Source organism: Oxyura jamaicensis, chromosome 2 (genome assembly GCF_011077185.1).
Source record: "Oxyura jamaicensis isolate SHBP4307 breed ruddy duck chromosome 2, BPBGC_Ojam_1.0, whole genome shotgun sequence".
Taxonomy (NCBI): Eukaryota; Metazoa; Chordata; class Aves; order Anseriformes; family Anatidae; genus Oxyura; species Oxyura jamaicensis.
Window position 1 is genome coordinate 146524222 of NC_048894.1, and position 20994 is coordinate 146545215.

At 47.1% G+C, this 20994-nt stretch overlaps 1 protein-coding gene across 2 annotated transcripts in view; it reads left to right on the top strand.

Annotated features, from left to right (window-relative positions):
• ZHX2 (zinc fingers and homeoboxes 2) overlaps positions 1 to 18670 on the top strand; it is a 41298-nt gene extending 22628 nt beyond the window's left edge. For both annotated transcript variants that reach the window (XM_035317827.1, XM_035317828.1), the window contains exons 2-3: positions 9513 to 12203; positions 17217 to 18670. In XM_035317827.1, coding sequence (XP_035173718.1) covers positions 9701 to 12199 — 2499 coding nt within the window. In that variant the 5' untranslated portion in view covers positions 9513 to 9700 and the 3' untranslated portion in view covers positions 12200 to 12203; positions 17217 to 18670. The remainder of the gene's footprint in view (positions 1 to 9512; positions 12204 to 17216) is intronic.
• Positions 18671 to 20994: the final 2324 nt, after the last annotated feature.

Below are 20994 nucleotides of genomic sequence, written 5' to 3' on the forward strand. Positions count from 1 at the left end.
AGAAAAATTAAGTTGGTTTGGGGTGGTTGTTTTGTTTTGTTTTGTTTTTGTTTTGTTTGTTTTGTTTTTTGTTTTTTGAGAAAGTTAGAGCTTATTTCTGTCCTGAAGCCATGCAAGAACACCCAGTATTGTGAATTTTGTTTGCCCTATGCAGCTCAAAAGTGTTTGTGAGGGCCTTAATTTTACTTGAAAAACTTGCTGCTCAGCTGACTAAAGGATGGGTACTATGGTTCCCAGGGCAGGAAAAACTGCCGAGGGAAATGAGCAGTGTGAGAAGTCTTGAAGCAGGGAAGCTTCTGTGCTATTGCTTAAGTTTTGCAAGTGTGTAGAGAAGTCAAATGCCTTGATTCTGTAATAACCCATCTTCTTCCTACTTTGCAGGCATTTAACTGATAGTGTCCCTATAATAACCATAAGCCTGAACAGAGAGAATAAATAATAATAATTGAAATATATAGGAATATATCAATATATAAAGCTATACCCTGCCTAGGTGGAGGATGACAGGAAGGAAGAAGGGGACCAGATATTGCTGTTAAAACATGTTTTTTTTGTGTTTTTTTTTGTTTGTTTGTTTTTCCTAACAAATAAGAAATGATTTCTAGAAGAGCACCACTTTTAACCCTCCTAGGAATTGTTCACTTTTTAAAGGCATACCTAGAAATAAAATAAAATAACTCACTGAATATCCAAACAAAATAAACTGGTTTAAATGTGTAAAATCAAATGTGGCTACATCCAGGTTTTGGCCGTGTAGTTGAAGATACTGTGTACAGATAATTTTTGTTTTGTGTCTGTGAATCTCTTGTCATCCCACCACATGGTGCTAGATAAAAGCTCAATATGAAGAATTGCTTAAATCCAGCGACTTTAATCCACTCCAGTGATGAGGATTCAGTGAGCTGCACAGACAAGTAATTAAACTAATTAGAATGAATGTTTTTATAGTGTTTCTATTTCTCTCTTAAGAAATCTGTTGGTCTTTATTTCTCTCTGATGAACATGCAAGTACCCACCCTAGGAGTAAACATGCTGCTGATTAGAGGAGATAATTTTGACATGGTGCGTGACTAATCTCTGGAACTCGCTGCCCCTGAAAGCCATCGATGGAGGGTGTTGGGAAGAGGCTTAACCCCCGTGCAGGTATTGAACAACTTCTGATGCATCCACCGGTATTTTTGGGGGGGGGGTGACTCATGCATCCTTTTGCTTGGAGGAGGTCACGCTACATTTTTCCCTCCCCAGCAAGAGAGCAAGGCCCCACCAGCACCGAGCTTTGAGCATGGGCAGCTGCAGACACCACAGGGGTTTTGGGATCCTTCCTTCCACGTGTGGGAAGCAAGGGATGTCCTCTCCCCTGCTAGCAGAGAGCACCAGCAAGATGTGTGTTCAGTAGGACCCCAGGGCAGATGCCTCTAGCAGAAGCCCACGCCATGAGGGAAACAAGTTCATAATCAGTGTGAACTATGGCCCTTGTGTGCCAGTGGTGGTGACCATTTGGTCTTCAAGCTGTAGGTTGCCAACCCATTTTCCAGAGAAGGCAGTGGCCAGGAAGCGAGGAAACCCGCATATTGTGCTCATCTCCACCACTGGTGCAAGACATGACCTCGGGCACATCACTGGTGCTCGCCCGCCTGTCCTGGGCCTGTCCCATCCTCTCAGGAGCTGGAGAGGGACAATTCCTGTGGGGCTTGAGGGAAAGGCCACTCTGTTGGGTGGGACAAGCAGTCATTGCTACAATACAAGTATTGAATCAGTCTGTAAGGCGGTGCTTTTCATTCTGGGTAGGTTATTCTATCACTTTCCTAGTCCTCATCTTAGCCACTGAACTTAAACCTGCATTTAAAATAGGGAATTAAGAAAAAAAAAAAAAAAAACTGATTGCAGAAGTACTTAAAATAGAAAATTCACAGCACACAACGTTCAACTTGCCCGTTTCTGGGAGGGGGTTGGCCACTTGTGTTCATACAACCAGCAGCACAGAAAACACGCAGTTTTTACCATGCCTTTGGCTTTGCAATGGTGTGAATGAGAACATTTTAGTTCAAAGAATATACCGTGAGCAATATACTCTGAAATATGTCTAGTGTGTAGTGCTGGCCAACACAGCTCACTACGGTAAAGCCTGTTGAGAGTATTTTCACAACATTTGTGTTTTCCAGAATAAATTTCTCCATCTCTTTTCTCCACACCGTGATCACATAGACCCTGAGCTGTAAATGCAAAGAGGCAACGTTCATGTGGATTGGCTTCAGCATGCCATTCTCTGGGGTTTTCTACTACTGTTAGCCCCTTTTGAGCACTGCATTTCATCCCACCCTCAACTCATCCCCAGCATCCATTGATGTTTTATGTGTGTATTTTTGCCTCTCGATGGCCGTGGTGCAGGCATGGATTTCCCCAGGCAGGGCATTCATCGGGGCTGCTCCTGCCCTGCTTTGCAGAGGCGTTAGCACCCAGCTTCACGAGTCACGTTGATGCGGGTCAGGAGTCTTGGGGGCACTTTGCTTTGCTATTCACATGTGAAAGGTGTGAGCAGATGATTCTTAAAGGAAAGAAAATGTATAAATTGCTTCTTCGACACAGACAAAAATTCATGACCCTCACGCGCCGGGCTATCATGACCTGCCTCAAAAATCTGCGTGGTTATTTTCTAATTAGAACTGTCTCCATCAACATTTGTGAACTGAAAATCTACAGCATTTTCAAATTTATTTTTTCATGTCTCAAAAAACTATTGCTGTGGCAATCTGTATACCTCCCCATTAATTTTGCTTTATTCAGCTTACAAAGAACAGCAAAGGAGTCAGAGCTCTTGGCTGCTCTCACTTAAATGCTGTTTAAAAGCTCAACTCTGCAGTTCAGAAACCTTCATTTCTTTCTGTGGTTTTCCCTTTGTAAATCAGTGCAGTCCCAATCCATCATGTAGGAATTATTTGCCCTGGTTTGCTTCTGCTTATTCTCCTGCATATAATTAAGCAATGTTTTTAACTGCGTTATCACAGTGAAGAGCAACAGCATTTTTGCTGTGCTGGCTGATGTGCTTTTTGATACTGCTGCAGCAGCTGCATGCTAAAAACAGTTGTAAGGAAGGAAAAACATCACCCAAGGCATGCTCCTCTTTGCACCATGAAATGTATCTCTCACCTCTCATCCTTGCATTTGTGGGAGAATAATATTGTCACAACATTAATGAATATGAGTTCGGCCTCTTTGATAGGGACCAGGAGAGCAGCTCTGCTGTACTGTGCATCTTCACACAGTGTCTGCCTCCATGGGTGAGAAATAAATGGGCATAGGGGAGTTACAGGGTTGTCCAGCAATAGCAGTTCTTGCACATAGTCAAACTGTGGGCATGATCTTGGTTGGAGTCAAGTGGTTTTTGATTTGCTGCATCATAAAGCAGGGTAACATCCCAAAACCCAGGGACAGAAAGTCTTGTGACCAACGAGCCTTTCCCAGGCAGCACCTGCAGGTGCTGCACTGTCACTCCTGCTGCATCCCTAAGCTGGGGAGGGGGAAATGGGAGCGCTACAAGGAGTATTTGGTACCTTTGTGATAGCGAAGATCATGTTCAGACATGGGTTTTTGTTTGCTTTTGGCTGCAGCCAGATGCTGGCATAGGGCAGAGCAAGTTATCCAGTGAGGTGAAAAATAGAAGAATCTATCGGCAAATCACACAAGCGTCACTACAATTTGTTTGGTAAAAAAAAAAAAAAAGTATATCTGTGAAAAGCAAAGATCCATTTGCACTGGCTGGGGGTTTCAACCCCTTCAGACTCTGTTGCATCCATTTCATTGAGTCCTGGCTCCTTTGCACTGGAAGTGAGATACAGTGTGAAGTAGTGGCATTTCTGGTGTGTCTTTCCCTTTCTGCAGCAGTTAAGGTTCTATCTGTTTTTTTGATTTGACATTTCTTATGTTTGGGATAGCTTTTGGACAACCTTTCCCAGACTCCCTCATGTTTTTGGGACCCTGCCACCAATGCCCCAGGGGAAGAGTCCTGCGACGAGGAGTTCAGCCTCTACTTGAATATTTGTTTTTTTTTCTTTTAATTTGTTGGGAGGTAGTATAAAACTGGCTATGGGCACAAAGGAAAAATGGGAGAAAGTAAAAAGATGGCAAAATTCAGCACAAGAAAGCTTTGTTATTTATTTTTCCAGCCCTTTGCTTGAACTTTGCTGTTTGTTAAGCCAGTCCACACGAGCAGTTCTAGTCAGCTTAGTACCACTGGCACAGACTGCCCTGGAGTTTTATTTTTAACAGCTCTGAACTGCCAAGTGCGCTAGGATAGTTACAGCTTTACCAGCATAGAAGCATTTTCACTGCCCAAACTTACTTCACTTGAGAAACCTATAGAGGCAGGAGTTATCCTTTGCTGCTGGAAGGTGGCATTGCTACCCAAGCAAGCATTTTCCAACGACAGCCAGAACCAAAAACATGGTTTATTTTCCCTGCGTAGTTCTCTGCAGTTTCCCAGCCTGGGAGCCAGCAAGCAGTGAGGAAATCTGGCATTTCCCTGGTCATGCACCAAGTCACCAAATGAGTTGCCACTTTTTCCTGTCTGATGCTCCAGAGCCATTTGAACGGGGCTTTGAAAGATCAGAGGACTGTGGCTGGGTTAGTTCGTTAGCTCTTGGAAATTAAACAAAACCAGGCTGGGGCCTCTCTCATAACTGCCACAATGCACTGTTGAGCAGAGATGCTGTAAAGAACACATTGCTTCTGACCTGCGTGCTCCCATCCTGATTGCTTTGCAGAAGCAAAGCAAAGCGAAAGCTCCTGTTACTGCAGACGGGCTCTGTGGTTTGGTTTGGACCTGGTTCACGGAGGCAGCTGTCTGCTTGGAGGCGAGCGCTTTTGTTTTTAACCTGGCTGCCTTTGGCTGCTTTGTGCATCTGCTCATTTAAAAATAAAAAATAAACATAAAAAAATGTTTTCTTCTGATGTTTTTCCCCCTTTCAGCATGGCAAGCCCAGCAGGAGATAAGGCAGGTCAGCTGTAGGGGTGAGGGCTGCCTTCCCCAACATGCCTGGGCGCTCGCTGCTCTCAGGGCAGTTGCCACCAGCACCTCTGCACCCTGTGCATGGTGGTGACAGCCGCCCAAAATGGAGGCCAGTGGTCCTGGGTACCATCCATAATAAAACAAAAACAGTGAACGAGGCTGAGTTTAGGGACAGAGATCATATGTGTGCCAGGAGAAGTCTGTACCTGGTGCAGCCCTGTTTGTCTGGCACTAGATGTGAGTTTTGTCCCTTGGAACACGCTGAACAGGGGCTTGGTGAAGCGTGGCTTGTGTTGCCACCTCAACATGCTGCTTTCTAAGCCTTGGTTGTTTCTGAGGGGTATCCCTAAATTTGGGGAGTCATTGCTAGCTGGAGGACCAGCCACCTGCAGGTAAAAGCCAGTGATTTGTGCAATCAGGTTTGTGTGTTCCCCTGCCCATCTCACAGAGATGTGGCATGGGTGGTTCATATTCATTGTGAGGAGTGACCTTCTTGTTCCAGGGCAAGAGAAATGCCTTCGCACTGCATATTTACCCGGAGTGAGGCGCTTACCAATGTCCTGGAGGAGCAGTGGCTTGGAGGGCCCAATAAACTCCATGCACGTGCAGGTGCTGGGCCTCACTTTCCTCCCCCTGATTCGGGATAAAGGGAAGAGGGTCCCTCGCTGGTCATGGTCTCCCACAAGAAAAAAAAAAAAAAAAAAAAAAAAAACATCTTGCGTTGAAACTCATTTGTTTCGTTATTGACCTCCTCCAAAAAGCCACATTTAACTTGGGGTTGGTTTCTGTAGTGTGCAGGGATTCTTGTGTGGCAGAAAAACTGTTTAATGTGTAGAGTTAGCAAAGCAGCAGTTAGAAATACAGGAAAACACTGTGAAATTGAACGTAGGAAAAGAAGCGATATGTAAAAATATCTAGTAAAATTGTAGCGGACAGAATTTTTTATCCATCCACCCACTTATACATGTTTTGGAGATACCTTGGCCCATGTTCTATATCAGAGCATCCGTGCCTGGGGCTGATCCTTGCATCCTTGTGAGAGGTGGGAATTTGGCACAGCAACCTGACGTGGCAGAGAGCTTGCCGAGCTTCCAGAGAATGGTGAATTCGAGACATTTAGCCTGACTTTTAAGAAACATTTGATTGATCCGAAGTAATAACCTAGACGTTTCTCTTTCTCCAGTCTTTCTTTCCCCTCCCATTCCTTTATCTTTTTGTTCTTAGCTCTTTCTTCCTTTTTGGGGGAGAGAGGGATTGATATTCAGTGAAATGTAAGTAAGCCTTGCTCTGTCTTTGATGTCTTTTCATTTTCTTCCTTTTGCTGATGTTGCCACATGAATTTTGCAGAAGGTCACACATCAGAAAAGGAGCAGACCATTAAGTGAAGCTGTGTGGCCAGGGAGGGAGAGCAGCAGAGGAGTATCAGGGAGCTGTGGCTCCATCCTCAGCCCCACCAGCCTTTCTCAGGGTGTTGCGTTGCACATCCCTTCCCTCATCTACAAGCATCAGTGTCACGAGTGCAGTGGGATCTGCAGGGCAGTGTGAGGTGACCTCATTACTTTCACCCCCTTTCCAGCAGACGCCTGGCTTAAGCAGCCGATTGTACCCCCTTCTCTCACCTTTTGACCCATTTCAACGAGGTCTGATATAGCAAAGAAGCTTCCAGAATAATTAATGTTCTACAAGCTTCATTAAAAATGGTTGGCCAGGAAGATGGGTGTTCAGACAGCTGTGTTTGTGTCTAACTTCTGATCCCATCTGCAGTGGGACACAGCAAGTGACAGACCACAGACAAAATATTCTGTGGGAGGACAATTGTGAAGGGAAATAGAGGGAAATTTTGAAGGAATATGTGGAAATAACAGAGAATATTCAGAGTAATCCAGTTTAAAGGTCAGTCAGCACAAATCTGCAGAAAACCAGGCATCATTTGTTCCACTGTTCATCTGCTTACTTATTATTAAAAGGGAGAAAGGTAAAAAAAAAAACAAGCAACAGAGATGGCAGAAACCCAAGGCATGGGTGGCTCGGAGGTGCTGATGCCTTGGGGAATTATGATGACAGTGTTGGTGATCCCAGGTCGGAGAGAGATGGCACCATGTCATCCTGACCAAGGTAAATGCTTAAGGCATGGCCTTAGAATCACAGAATCATTAAGATTGGAAAAGATCATCTCCAACATCATCTGATCCAACCATCCCCTACCACCAATGTCACCCACTGAACCATGTCCCTGAGAACCATGTCCAACCTTTCCTTGAACACCCCCAGGGACGGTGACTCCACCACCTCCCTGGGCAACCCGTCCCAATGCCTGACTGCTCTTTCTGAGAAGAAATGTCTCCTCATTTCCAACCTGAACCTCCCCTGGCACAACCTGAGGCCATTCCCTCTAGTCCTATCACTAGGTACCTGTGAGAAGAGGCCGACCCCCAGCTCCCCACAGCTTCCTTTCAGGCAGGTCATGCTGCAGACAGACCGATCCCTGCTTCACCGAGCTGAGCGAAGATGTGCCATTTCCCAGAGCTTAAATGCACCCTCAAGCATCAACCCGATGCTGCAGCACTTCATCAAATTGGAGCAAGGGTGCAGGAGCACCCCCGGTCTTGGTCAGGCCTTTGGTGTTGGCTGTGAGTGTGGAGCACCGCACGTGTAGGCCAAGGCAGCTGCAGTGTAACAAATAGCATCTCTGGATAGCTTCTCCTCCATCCTGCATCTTTGCCATTCCACAGCTTATGTTTCACCAGAGCCTTACCTCCGAAAGTGCTTCATGAAGTGATGTATAGAGAAGCACCTCATGCTGGGTTTTGGGTAAATGGAGCTGGAAGCTGCTGTTCCTGCGCTTATCCACAGCCAAAGCTGCTTCCTCTGTCAGTACATCACTTTAGTTTCCAGAAATACAGTAAGGGTATGATCTGCAATGGGCGGACTAGCAGGAATATGCTCTAGAGACTTTCGAAGTACTGACAAACTGCAAACAAAGCTAAGCAGTTAGCATCTGTTTGAGCTGAAATTGTTTCTGGCTCTGATGCCAGTGGAAAGAGCAGGTTAAGGGCAGCAGTGAGGTGGTCTGAAACTGTCTGCTGGTGTTGGATGTGTCCGGGGGAACTGCAATGGGATTTACCTCATTTGATTTGCACATTGTTGGTTCTGCTAGGTGCTGGTCACTGCTCATCATTTACACGCTTCACAAAAAGGTCTGCCTTTTTTTAGAGATAAAATCTCTAATTCAGATTCTCCATTTAATATGCTTCTACAAAAGTCAACACAGGTCCTACCCACATTCCATCCTCCTTAAATCTGTAAACCCTGGTGCCCCCCACATCCCAACCCATGGACTCCTAGATGTCAAACAATGAGTTTCCCATCAGGTCTGGAAGCGTTACAAATCCAGAGCCCCTCTGATCAAGAAGAGTAGCAAAATTAAAGTCAAGAATTGATTAGAAAAGGCATTTTGTGAAATACGAAAGAGACATAATTTTTTTTCCTCTTGAAATTGTTATAACAATGGAATTCCACTCCCCCACCACACACACCCCTGATGAGCACAGGTAGATTATAACACAGCTGGTGTAATTTCTCTTTTTTTGTGGTTGTGCTGACTGATGTTGACTTCAGATCCTTTTAAAATGCATAAGTTTTTATGGAATTCTTACATTTGAGAACTTCCAAAACCACTTCACCACATGAATCATGCTTTTAAGATGGATTAAAAAAAAAAAAAATCTGTAGGCAGTTAAGTGCACAGATCATGACTCAATGGGAATACCAGCAGGGTCACAAGAAGGGACCCTGTTTAAAAGGGATCTAAGGATGCCTATGACCTCTGCTAGCTGCCTTTATCAATATTCAGTGAAAAGTGGTAGTTTAAGGAAACTTTTGTTCCAGAAGAGACTTGATAGGCCTCCATAGATCTGCTGCAGTTTCTTTGAACCCACTTCTCATCAAAACACAGACCTTTGAAAATGTTGACTTGCATTAACTATTATTTCTGCCTTTACTTTTAAAAGCAAGGCAGTCCCTATAGCTTTATTTAGAAATCACCCATCATTAGTAACCACAACCATTTAGTAGACATATTTACAAGGTAAGTGACAGTGGGAAGTAATTAAGTTTAATATAAATCACACTCAATTTCAGATCTGCATGCTTCAAAATAATAATTAATAGAAACTGCAGCTTCTATAAAAAGGTACAGTATTTATAGCAGTGTCTTCTTTCTTTTCCAGCTAAATGCATTGACTCTAGTGGAGATTAAAATCCCCTGTCTGTTCATCTTCCGTGTTTCAAAGTCATTTTCTACCTGTGGTGCACTTCATTGTGAATTATCCACTGCTTTTATTCTTTGTGGGCAGATTTTGCCTCTTAAGTTGATGGGGAGAGTAGCAGGGGAAGAGTTTAGCATTGTCCAAAACGGTATTTTAAATGTATATATCTTGAGCTGTGGCTTTCTGCTCAATCCGTGATTTACAGATCAGTGCCTAATGGTGTGTGCTTTGTTTCACAGGTGTCATGCAGCTGATGGGTCTGCTGTCGGAGCTGATGGTCACAGCCAGGGCTGAAATCCTTTATTAAACAAAACAGTCAAGTAATCCGGGAAGGTTGGAGCCATTTGCAAGATCTTTTGAGTTTATTGCTCACCCTGCCAAAAAAAAAGTCACCATTTGGGACCACAGCCTGCTGCAAACGGCTGCCATGGCTAGCAAAAGAAAGTCAACAACTCCCTGTATGGTGCGAACTTCTGAAGTGGTGGAACAGGAAGTCACGGAGCCTGTAGAAACTCCTAAAGAGAAGGGGGCTGGCACACTGCAGCAGGATGCTAAAAAACCTTGGCCTTCAGAAAGCTCAGTAAAAGACTGTGAAGTGGTTGAGGCAAAGCCCCCAGCTGAAAATCAGTCTAAGAAACCCCAGGGTGGTTATGAGTGTAAATACTGCCCTTACTCTACACAAAACTTAAATGAATTTACAGAGCATGTTGACACTCAGCATCCTAACGTCATTCTCAACCCCCTGTATGTCTGTGCCGAATGCAATTTCACAACCAAAAAATATGATTCTTTATCTGACCACAACACAAAATACCACCCGGGAGAGAGTAACTTTAAACTGAAATTAATTAAACGTAATAACCAGACTGTTTTAGAGCAGTCCATTGAGACCACCGGTAACGATGTCACTGTCACGAGCAGTGGGCTAGAAAATGCAGAGTGTGAGGATTCGCTTCATGGGGGAATTAGTGTGAGTAAAACACCGATGATGAAGTTAGGAAAACCTAAAGGGGAAACCAAGAAGGGTCCCAAAAAGCCAGAAGAGGGAGTTACGGAAAACCACATGGATGGTGCTCTCCCCCGCATCATAACTGAAGCCACTGAAGCTATTGCTTGTATAAATGGAGACCTCCTCCATGACGTGTTAGCTCATGTTATGCCCTCTGTACAGCTACCACCAAATATTAACCTTGTCCCCAAGGTCCCGGTACCTCTCAATAGTACCAAATATAACTCTGCACTGGACACTAACGCAACCATGATCAACTCCTTTAATAAGTTCCCTTACCCGACACAAGCAGAATTGTCATGGTTGACAGCAGCCTCAAAACATCCAGAAGAACAGATCCGAATCTGGTTCGCTACTCAACGTTTGAAGCATGGCATCAGCTGGTCTCCTGAAGAAGTGGAGGAGGCGAGAAAGAAGATGTTCAACGGTACTATCCAGGCAGTTCCCCAAACCATCACCGTCCTGCCAGCTCCTTTGGCAACGGCAAAAATCCCCCCTCCCATCATCCAGACAGCTTTGCCCTGTCAGATACTGGGCCAGACTGGTCTGGTTTTAACCCCTGTGTCAAACGGTTCAGCAGTTTCCTGTTCACCAATTACGCTTGCAGTTGCCCCAAACCAGGGGCAAAAGAGGACAATACAGACCCTAGCAAGTGTCCCGGAGGCCAAGCGTCCTCACGTAGTTCAGGTGCCCGAGAGTCCTGCCAAGCTGACCACTGTACCGCTGACACCAGCCAGCGAGCGAAAAAAGACGAAGGAGCAGATAGCAGAGCTGAAGGCCAGCTTCATAGCAAGCCAGTTTCCGGACGACACAGAAGTCTACCGGCTGATAGAGGCAACGGGTCTCTCCCGGAGTGAGATCAAGAAGTGGTTCAGCGACCACAGGTATAGAAGTCAGAGGGGCATTGTGCACGTCACCGGCGATGCATTAGGGAAAGATCAAATAGCACCTTCTCTGGGTCGGCACGGCCGCTCATTCCACCCCTATGCAGATTTTGCACCCCAGAAGTTCAAAGAGAAAACCCAAGAGCAGCTTAGGGCCCTTGAGGAGAGCTTCCTACGATGCTCTTTTCCAACCCAAGGAGAATTGGACAGGCTTCGAGTGGAGACTAAGCTGAGCAGGAGGGAGATTGATTCGTGGTTCTCTGAGCGGAGGAAGATAAGGGACAGCATGGAGCAAGCTGTCTTGGACTCAATGGGATCATACAGAAAAATTAAAGAACAAGGAACTCCCAATGGTGCAATAAGCCAGGCAGAACTGCTGAATAGCTCCCAGCTCCCCGGTGCTTTATCTGCGTCCTCTGCCACATTTAAGAAAACCCAGGAGCAGATTCATCTACTGAAAAGCACATTTGCAAGAACTCAGTGGCCATCACCCCAGGAGTATGACCAGTTAGCATCTCAAACTGGGCTCACAAGAACTGAAATAGTTCGCTGGTTCAAGGAAAACCGGTCTTCGCTAAGAACAGGGTCACTTAAATGGATTGACCAGTACCAGCAGCAGTACGCTGTTGATGGCCATAATGAACAAAACCAGAAAAAGGGATCAAAACTCAGTGAGAGTCCAAAGAATGGTAACGAGGTGTCTCGGCAGCATTACCAGGAGCATAAAAAGCTAAATGAAGAGAACGCGGGGAAAATGGTGGTGAGAGCAAAAAGGGACTGCGAGCCACTGAAAGACTCTTTGTTGGGGAACCAAGCGGAGGGTGCGGAGAGGCTGGAGTGCAACAGCCACGACGGCCACGGCAGCGAGGAGAACGAGGAGCCGGCGGAGGTCAACTGGGTGGAGGTGACGGTGGGCGAGGATGACGCCGCATCGGACTGTACAGACAGCTGGAGCCAGGCGGCCCCCGAAGGCCAGGCAGAGCTGGCAGACTTTGACTCTGAAAGTATATCTGGAGACAATGCCCACGTATAGACAGGTAATGCTGTTGGTGCCCTGCTTCTCTGGGCTGGCCTCAGGCCAGGTGTGCTTCCAGCATCCCCTAGCCCCCTTTTGGTGCAAATCCCCAAAAGCCCACCCCTGCCGGATCCTGGTGTCTGCTGGGTGCCTGAGCACAAGGGAGAGCTGTCCTGGTTGTATATTGAAGCAGCTGCTTGCTAGGAAGGGGTTAGTGCTGTGCGCCAGGTTTCTTCTTTCATTTTGGGTCAACTCCCATTTAAGGGCTTTTTTTTTTTTTACATTTTTTTTTCAGTAAGTGCTTAAGCCCTGAACTTCTGCCTTTAAATGACCCATGTAACCTCTGCAGAGCTTGATGTAAAACACACCAGTGGAGCCATGCAAAGAAATAATAGGTGACACTAGTTCCCAAGAGCCCTTTTGCTAACAGATCACTGATCTCCCACAGACAGAGGCTGCAGCGCCTGGTTTTGCACCTCGGGTCCTTCCTTTGCAGCAGAATAAAAGCTCTCTGCAGGAAGGGCCCGGGCCAGCGATGCTTCTTTATGCAACAGCAAGCAAAAAAATGCTGTGGGGCCCCAAGCGGCTCATGTAAATGTGCTCTCTTCCTCTTGCAGGTGAGAACTGTCTCCAGCCCTGCTTTGTTCTGCTTGCTCAAGGTAGAGGCTTAGGAAATGCTCCAGACTAAGCTGTGTGGGTGTTTTATAGCAGCTCTTCTTCACAGGATCCTGAATTTAAAAGCAAGCTGCAGGGTCTTTTCTTAAGGGGGCCGGGGGGTTATGTGAGCTTTCACAACATGAGAGAATGTGTTGTTTGGAGACCTGAGGCCTGTTTCTGATCACAGTTACACAGGTATAAATCTAGAGCAAGCTCTGTCAGGGTTTCTTGACTTGCGTGTTGAGTTCCCCAGAGCCTTTAATGTTCTGTGCATGGTACAGCCGAGATCAGAGCCTGTCTTTCCTTCTCTTTACGCTACAACTTACCAACAGAAAGCACAGCACCACACACTAGCAAACAATTAGAGAACTTGGATTTTAGAAAGAATGCACCTCTGATGTCTTACAAGTATAATATACTATTTTTTTTTTTTTTTAAAAAAAAAAAAGGAGATCCAAAAGCCAGAACTAGAGGACATCCCTACCCTCTTGCACTACGGACATTTGCTATTGCAGCTGGCAGGACTTGTTTTGAACTGCTTTGTGTTGCAGAAGTGCGGGTTTTTTCTTAGCAATCTGTGCTGGCCAGCCTAGAGCTCTCTAGTTTCTTGTCTGCACATATATGCAGAAGTCTGCTAGACACTCTCTCTGAGTTTAAAAAGGGTTTTCAACCCTGCAGTGGTTGCATTTTGAACTACAATTTGGGCATTCGAGAAATGTCACCGTGTCTGTACCATGAAGTATTTTATAGCTCCAGGCTGTGATACAAAACTATCCTGTGCTGAAGCTGCTGGCTGGGTGTGTAAGGAGCAGGTTGAGGCAAATGCAGAGACAGAAGGAGGACGGGCTGGGGATGTCACCTGGAGCTGCTCTGGCTGCTGCAGAGGCACACGGGGGTGCCACAGCCATGCAGCCACATAGGAAACCAGACCCAGGATCTGATCTGGCATTTAAAATCAAATGAGCAATGAAAAATTGCACCGTGGGGATTATATTTTTCTGTCAGGGTTTGTCGTTCCAGTTTATTTTGCTTTTCCAGCTATAAACACATACCCTAATGTAACCAAGGGGAGGGAGCAGGTTGTGGGTGAGGAGGGGGGATGTGGGGCAGATAGCAGGGAGAAGGACCTGGCACCACTTCCTCACAATCCTCTCGTGCTGTGAGACCGAGTCCTGCCTCAGCCCTCTTCCAAAGGGACAGGTCGGTGCCTGCGCTGCAGTGCTTGCAGACAGCACGGGATAAATTGGGGTGAAACTTCTGCCATCGTGCCCTGCTGCTGCCCTCGAAGCTCCACAGCTGTGGAGGTGTTCGAGGGTCACCAGAGAGGAACTTCAATAGGAACTTTACTCTCAGATAAACTTTCACCAGTTTATCATTTTCAAGGGGAGCTTCCAAGGGCTTGCTGTAAAATACACCAGCTGAGAAAAGATGCACTGGAGCAGGGCTTTCCGCACGCAGATCATTCCAGAAGATCAGACGACCATTTTGTCCTCCAGACTTCGCCCATTTCTAAGCATCCTGGCCTGGGGAATAAACAAAAGCCCAAAGACTTTCTCTCTTTTGTTCCACATTGTCCTCCCGGCACATCTCAGCTTCTCCCTGCTGCCCATGTGGGAGGTGCTGTCACAGCCGTGGTGACATGAAAGCTGGGAGCTATGTCCCCTGCACTGATAGGACCCATGGAAAAATCAGGGCTTCTTTTTCCTTCAGGATAAACTTTCTCTCTCCTTTTTCTGAAGGCTGGCTATCTTGTTTGATTTTGAACTGAAACTTTGGAGTTGAACTAGCAAGGTGTTATCTGAGGTGACACCCAGGGTATGACTCAAAAGCAGAGACTATGTGAGACCTGACGGTGAGCTTGTTTCGGCTTGTTCTCATGCAAAAGTCTGATTCTTCCTAACGCTGTAGCCCTCGGTACCTTCAAGGGGCCGTGTCACCGTCCTGGCTGCACACAAGAGGCGCTGCCAAGCGCTGAGTTGCTGACAAGGGACTTTTCCTCCTCTTGGCTCTTGCACAGCTGCAGTGATGCTGTGAAACTTCCACTGCTGCACTTCACTTTGTGCAGAAACGTGCTCCTTTGATATTCACATTGTTGCTATTTTCTCAGCCTGACATGAGCGCTTTAAAGTGAACATTTCTCTGAGCTCAGTCTCCGTGCTTCTGTTGTACAGCTTCTGCAAAACTTGAAGTGCTGCAGAACTTCTCAGATCCCTCTTTGCCTACCCCAGGTAGTTTTATAAGTTCCTGAAACCATTAGGGAGTATTTGTATTACAGCCTTGATGGACCTGGTGCCTGAGAAAATGGGTTCATCAAAAACTGATACATTTTCAGTTGCTTCTGCTGGACTTTCACAGCCTCCTGACCATACCATCCACAGGCTAATGGGGTCTGTTATAAAGCCTGCTTCTGCCTATCTGAAGCTTTTATCAAAATCAGATTTATTTCACGGATTAGAGTCAGGTTTCCTGAACACTCCCTCAAAGCCTGTCCCCGTAAGGCACCTTCGGGATGCTGAGTAGCCACTGCAAGGTGCGTTGAAGCCCTCACTAAAAATGCCCCAGACACCGCATGACGAAGCTTTGCATCCCTCGTGTATCGGCACAGCCTTAGCTCCCTGTCCATCTGTGGAGAGATTCCTGCCTTCTGACAGCGAGGGTCAAAGCCAGGTCTCTTTTCACCACTTGCGCAAGCCTGACACACAGAAATCCACCTCGAATGAAACGCAGCACATCACGGCTCAGCCCCAGGAGCAGGAGCGGAGCATGCCAGAGCGGCTGGCAGCCTCTGCTGGCTTTCTTCACAGCATTATCTCCCCGGGGGGTGTTCCCAAGATTTCCTCAGACCAGAGCTTTTGTCTTTTCTCAGAAATGTACTTTTCCCCCCCCCCCCCCCCCCACCTTCTCCACCAAAAACTTTCTGTTTCAGGGTTGCTCTCACAACCTCCATTTCAGGCCCAAAGGCCTTCTACTGAGGTAGAACATGCTCTCCAGGGCCATGAGCACTGCCAGGGGGTCACTGCGTTGCCTCTCCACAGCCCAGGGAGCTCTGCCAAGCTGTGCCGAAGGCCAAGGTCTGGGAGGTGCTCACCAGAAGGCCCCAGAGAAGCCAGGCCTTGCTTGCTGCATGGTGCTGAGCATCAGTGGTCCAGGCCCTCTGGTGTCCTCAGCTTCTTTCACACCACAGTGGGAGCTGAGATCAGTCGGATGCTAGTGGCCCAGCACATTCCTTAGAGTCTGAGACTGGTGAAAGCTACCAGTACCACCACCAGGGTTTCCCTTCCTTTCTGTTCGAGTTCTCATTTTTCTTGTGGTTTGGTGCTCTATCCGTGAAGCTGGCTGCAGTGCCTGCTGCCGACGGTGGGCTCCACGGCCACTGTCCTGAAGGCAGTGTGGGACTTCCCAGCAGTTTTTGCAGAACTGAAGCATTTCAGGGACTCACCGTTTCCCCTAAAAACCAGTTAGCTGTGTTGGAGACCCAGCAATGAAGGACTTCAGAGGGAGAAGCAAAACCCAAAGCAGCAATGACAAATTTACACTGCTTTAGAAGGTGCAGGGGGGTTGTCTGAGTAAAGGCTGCAGGGAAAAGGAGGATTATTTTTTTTCCTTTTGTGTTGGCTCAAACCCATGCCCTTTTGCTGGGCTGGGCTGCTTTGCTTTCTGAGGTGCAGATGCCAGATGCTCAGTGCCTCTGTGGGAAATGACAGAGCTAGTAGCAACATTTGTAAAAGGTGTGAAATAAGGGTTGTGGTGCAGGAGAAACCACCCCAGACCACTGTCTGCAGCTGCAGCCTGAGTCGGTGCTCACACTTCTTGCAGTTTCAGACTTCACTCATGGGGAAAACCACACTGGAAGTCATCCCTGCCAGAGGGCCCTCACCCTGTGTCTCCCTCTGCTCATGGGGCTGTGTGTAGGCAGGCGGCTGTTCGAGGGCTGGTTTCGAGTTTGTATAATTCTTTTCTAAATTCATGCCAAAAAGTATATAACGAGGATTTGCCAGGGAAGAAAGATCTGAAGTCTCCTTGGTCTCTCCTGGGGTCACAAAGCAGCTGCCCCCAGCCCTCGAGTGTCACCCACAAGCCAGTGCAGGCTCTGCCCAAGGTGTTTGCAGCAGCAGACGATCGGCAGGAGTCAAGGCTGGGCTGTTTGTCCCCATCAGCAGTCTGTAGGGGGGTATTAGCTGGGTGTTGGGCACAACAAAACAAATCTGGCCCCCTGCTGCAGCATCAGTGATAAGGACAGGCTTCAGGGGATGGTTAATACCAAATGCAGTGCCACGGCAACTGCAGGGATGTAAATCGGGTGCTGCGTTAGTCAACAGCCCAAGTATCTGTTTGTGGTGTCTTTATAAGTAATACGTTTCTTCTTTAATTTTTGCAGGGGTACTCATCAGCTGCACTGTCCTGACAATGAAGGGGAATTCTGCCTGAAAATAGAACAAAAATCTATTTTCCTGCCTGGGGTGAGATAGTGTGTTGCGACTCCAACTCTCAAACCGTGCTCGCAGAGGCACAGTGAGAAATACTCTTGTGGAGCACCGTCATGGGGTTGTTTATAGTGCCAAAGTCCTACTACTGCATTGAAAGGAAGAAAGAAAAAAAGGGTCCTTGTATATAGGGTTCTCCTTCGCTTCTCTCCTACCCACTTTCCTGCCCATCCTCTTCCTGTACTGGAACAGATTTGTACGACGTGGAAATTTTGTTAACTTTTTAATAGGTGCAAGTTATTCTTGCATATAATGCCATGGCAAAATTTTAGGGTTGGTTTTGGGGGAGGGAGGTGTTTTTTGTGGGGAGGGGGGAGAAGAGATTTTTTTCTGAATCACTGAATCACAAAACAGCTGAGGTTGGCAGGGCCCCCTGGGGTCCACCTGGTCCCCCCCTGCCCAAGCCGGGACACCCAGAGCAGGGTGCCCAGGGCCACGTCCAGGCGGCTTTTGAAGACCTCCAAGGGAGACCCTACAACCTCTCGGAAGTGTTTGAAGAAAGATTTGCAATTTTTGGAATCTCTTTGGTGCCGATCGACATCCCAGATTCCCACCCCAGCAGCCGTTTACATTTCAGCCCACGCAATGCAGTTTGGGTTTAGGGAGGGGTGGTCTGGCTTGGTTGGGGCTTTGTTGTTTTTTTTTTTTTTTCCCTTTTGTTTTGACTTTTTTGTTTTGTTTTATGGCCATCTTCTACTGGTTGAAGTATTTAAATCTCTGCTTTCCTGTGCTCCTATGAAGCGAGTCTTCTCCAGCTCCTGTACTTCACTTTTCACAAACGAGGCCAGACCGTGGGTCTCTGACGATCTGTGCTACAATGCCTTTTTTTTTTCCTGTTTGTTTGGTTTTAGCACTTTTTGTTTGAACACGCAGTGCAACCCCCAGAGGGGTTGCAGTGAGAAAATGAAGATGCTTCGTAATCTGAACTTGTTTGCGTTTCTTGGGCTGGTACAAGGATGGACAGCATAAACACAAGCCTGTCCACCAGCTTTAGATGTTGCAGCGCACAACAGAAATTTCTGATTAATCCTTGCCACTAAATTTTTAGATCAGTTCTAGATTCCTGAGTGCACTTTTTTCAAGTACTGCTAATTTTCCTTTGTGCAGGGTGTCTGTATGTGCGGGTGTGAGGAGGAAGAAGAGGAGGGAGAGCGGGAGCGTGCGTGCGGGAGCGGGTGCAGGAGCCGGCCGCTGGGTTACTCGGACCAGCTGCGTTTTGAAACCTTACCCATATTTCAGTACACTGCACAAACACAATGCTAGGGAGTTTGAATAAATCCAATTTTTCTAACTTGTTGCTCATTTGTTGTAACTCAATAAAACAAAAGCTAGACATTTTGGTAACCTTTTTCTTGTCTCTCTTTTTCTTTTTTTTTTTTCTTAATTAAAAACAAAGATTGGCTGCCGCCAGCTCCGCATTGTGCAGAGGAGCTCAGGGGCTTCAGAGCTGCGATTAGAGTTTGAACTGGTTTTGCAGTAATCAGCTTGGCGAATGCTAACCAGATTAAACTGAACAGCTCAGTCCACTACTGATTTTTATTCTCTTGGTGTCAGATGGTTGTACCCCATGTGAGGGGGTCAGATAGTGCCTGGGAATGGGGAACCAAGCCCCTGCCCCATGCATGGGGTGCCTGTGGGGTGCCGGTGGCTGGAGGTGGCCAAGCCAGGGCAGAGGTGCAGGTGCCACGGGTGTCCTTTCCCTAGGCAAGCACCACAGCAGCAGGAACAGGCTGAAGTTTAAGATGGGGCCTATGTGTGTTGGAAGTTAAAGCATGGGTGGATTTAGGGGTACCTTTGTTTTGGTTGACCTCACAATCTCAACGAATGAAGGAAGGAATGAAAGAAACCTTCCCTGTGGCTCACCAATACAGAGCTATTTTTATTAATAACCTGCACATTTAAGCACCAAGGGGAGTTTACAGTGGGGAGGACTTGGTGACTTTTCTTACAATAAAGCTGTCCAGGACATTGCTGGAAGGGGCCAAACCAGTGCCCACCTCCCTCTGAGGCTGGGCACTGCAGTGGCTGTGCTCACCCTGATCCTACACCAAAATCTGATGGCAAAAGGTACAGAAGCCACCCCAGCTGCTGCTCCAGCACCTGCAGCTTGCTGGTGAGCACGCACACAGGCTGTGCCATTGACCACGATGGCACACGAGGCTTCATGGGGTGATCCTGCCTGCATGGAGCCAGATGTCCTGTGCACCCCCTTCCATCCCCCCTGCATGGGCTGTCAGATGGCTAGATGTGTGTGTCAGGAGGCAACGTGGAGGCTTTCCTCCAGGGCTGCAAACTTGTAACTGAAGCTAATTGCCACTTCTGCCTGCTTTGCTTACATGAAAGGATGCTAATATTTTAATTGCCCTTGTGCACAGTTTTTAACAGCCACTTGGCAGCTTAATATTCCAGTTTGTGTCTCTTCTGGCTGATGTGCGTGTAAGTATGCGTGTCTGGAGTGCTGACCTACTTTGTTTAACTAGCAGTGCTTCTGTGGCTCTCGGGAGTTTTCGGCAGAACAAGACCCACCTGGGTTGCCTGTATTTGCACAGCACCAGCCACCATGGGATTGGGGACTGGGGCTCTGCAGGATCGCTGCAATTCAACCAGAACAATAGCGGCAGCCCTGGAGTTTGTTATTGCAGAGATAATAAGTCAAAGCTCTCCCAGAGCAAACAAACGTGCTCGCAGAAGAGTGGCAACGCTTTGCCAGCCCCGGCCGGGAGTGCCAGCAGCACAGCCATGGGTTGAGGATGGGAGCAAACCTCCGAATGCCGGGGTTCCTCCTGGAAAACCAACCCCATTTTCTTTTTACGCAAAAGCACCCCAGTGCACACAAAGACTGCTTTAGCCTGGATGCCTGAGCAAGTTTGCAGAACGGGCACTATGAGCAGGCACTGCTGTAATTAATAACGACACGGTGACTGCAGCTCTAGGAGAGGCCAAGTGGCGAGGCACAATCAGGACGTTGTTCGTGCTCCGCTGTGATGACATCCTTGGGCACAGGGTTTCATCGCGCATGTATGAGAACAGGCTGCTGATGCTGACTTTCCCCACGCACAGCTCTGCCTTCCCTCTCCATGGCCTGTCTAGAGCAGGCACTTGCGCAGTGCTTTTTTTTAAAAAAAAAAATATATTGCTTGGGGAAAAAAAAATCCATCACTCAAGAAGCCAGGAACAACTTGAATTAGCTGCCCTGTGCTTTCCTAATTTAGTCTGCTTGTGCACTGACAAGAGGATGGTTTTTGGTTACACGCACACAAGGCTTTCCCTGCCTAATCCATAAGATGATCAGTAAATGAGACACCATTTGCTTCTTGCTGTTGTTATTCAGGCCTTGCTTTGAAAAATACATTTCTTTGTTGGTTTTGTTTGGTTGGTTTTATTTTTTTTTCTATAGTTGATGTCTCAGCAGCTCAGGACTCCACCACCATTAAAAGAGCTTCCAGAATAATTCGCAGCAATGTGACTGGGCCTTCATCCCTCTTGTAGTGGGGAAGCTGAAGCACTGGCATTTCCAGGTCCTCCTACTACTAGGACATGATTGAAAACTGCCAGGGACTGCAGGTGTTTTTGCTGGGCTTCACCTTTTCTAGCCCTTTTAATGTATAACACAGGGTTAGCACTGATCCTGGCTGCACCTCAAGCTCTCCCCTTGCCTGCAAAACAAATCCT